Raw genomic sequence first — 1,518 nt, forward strand, 5'->3', positions numbered from 1 at the left:
TTTCCAACCATATCTTCACAAGTTGTCCTCGAAAACTGCGTCATCTTACTGAACGCTGCGAGTCGGGCTAAGAAGATACGCATACGGTTTGATTCAGCAGCACTCTCCCATCATACTTGTGAAGCTATAACTGCAGTCGATCAGTGATGACCATGCACTCTCGTAAGAACCTGATACCGTATCTTTCATGATACAACCTAGGATACTCACATCGGAAAGAATCGAATCTGCCATATTCTCCACTGGTCGCTTCCGCCTGTGGAAAGCCGCTGAAGTCAACGATCGTCCTCGGGACGGAGTAATCATCATACGTACCACTACTCGTGCTGGCCGAGGAGCTACCAAGAAGTCGCAGGTTCGATCCCCACACCCTGCATATTCTCACTTCAATTTCGACGGAAGCTCCACCCTCTTCACAGCGTCGAGATTGCTCATCGCCTCCGACCTCAACTCTGCGATCAACCCTCCTTTAGACGACATGTTCAGCTCTACCGGAGGTATCCGCGGCCCAGTAACCGCCATCGGGTCATACGTCCGATAATATTCTAACAACAGCTCATCCAATCAGTTAGTCACCGAGCCTCTTACCAAACGGCATGTCAATGATGATATTAGACTCTGCTGTATTCGAACAGTAAATGCCATGAACTGTAGAATGCTGCGGAGAGGAGTACCTGAAAAACCACATTCAAAAGCTCCTCAGTACGCGAGTAACTCACTGTGACCTACCAAATGTCGTCTCTCGACCAAGGCACCAAATTCGCTCCGCTCCGCCTCGCGAGCATTTGCAGGTCCGCATCGCCGTAGCGACCAAACGTCGGTATAAAGGCAATCACTTCTCGGCCGTCAAGCTTCGTCGTCACCAACTACAAACATCACAGAGTCATATCCTGAGCATATTAAACCACCAAAAGGAGGCGCTTCGATACAGAATCATTAAGTGCAGTAGAATAGTTCCTTCGAGAGAAATCGAAAAACACACCTTCTCTGCCGCTGCACCGACAGTACCCTATAATATCTCTCGAAAACAAGATTTGAAGAGTACCAGGTGAGCAGTGAATACTGTGACATACAAGCGATTATATATACTCAAAGACTCATACTCTACACGAGTCATCATCAGATGAAAATAGAAAATCCGCATCGGCTGGACATTCAATTTCAGCTTACTTCGAGATCTTCCGGTGCATCGTCATCACTGTTGAGAATCATCTTGAGCATCTTGGTCGCATTGAAGTGACAGTCGTTCGGGTTCGCGAACTGCAGCAATCCATCACGAAATCTAAAATGAAACACCCTTAGATGGATCCGACGACCTTCCGATACGAAACTCAGCCCGATACCACTACACCATCCACCCACAATTTTCTTACACGACCAGTCCTTCAGGCTCCCCCGCCTCCGCTCCACAGTTATACACTATCCTCCCCTCAGGTTCCGAGGCCATCGAAATGTAGTCCAAATACAACCCCACATACGAGCGATTGCTCGTTCCGTGGACATCGATGTAACTACACA

The 1,518-nt window shown here is 48.2% G+C and overlaps 1 protein-coding gene across 1 annotated transcript in view; it reads right to left on the reverse strand.

Moving 5' to 3' along the window:
• Positions 1–1,447, reverse strand: part of Pmar_PMAR007562 (hypothetical protein) — a gene marked incomplete at both ends in the record, with an annotated part of 1,641 nt that extends 194 nt beyond the window's left edge. The window contains 7 exons of the mRNA XM_002770946.1: positions 1–67; positions 211–338; positions 386–545; positions 589–674; positions 730–866; positions 1,171–1,282; positions 1,374–1,447. Of these exons, the coding sequence (XP_002770992.1) occupies positions 1–67; positions 211–338; positions 386–545; positions 589–674; positions 730–866; positions 1,171–1,282; positions 1,374–1,447 (764 nt within the window). The remainder of the gene's footprint in view (positions 68–210; positions 339–385; positions 546–588; positions 675–729; positions 867–1,170; positions 1,283–1,373) is intronic.
• Between the last annotated feature and the right edge of the window lie 71 nt (positions 1,448–1,518).

Source organism: Perkinsus marinus (genome assembly GCF_000006405.1).
Source record: "Perkinsus marinus ATCC 50983 genomic scaffold scf_1104296964148, whole genome shotgun sequence".
NCBI lineage: Eukaryota > Perkinsozoa > Perkinsida > Perkinsidae > Perkinsus > Perkinsus marinus.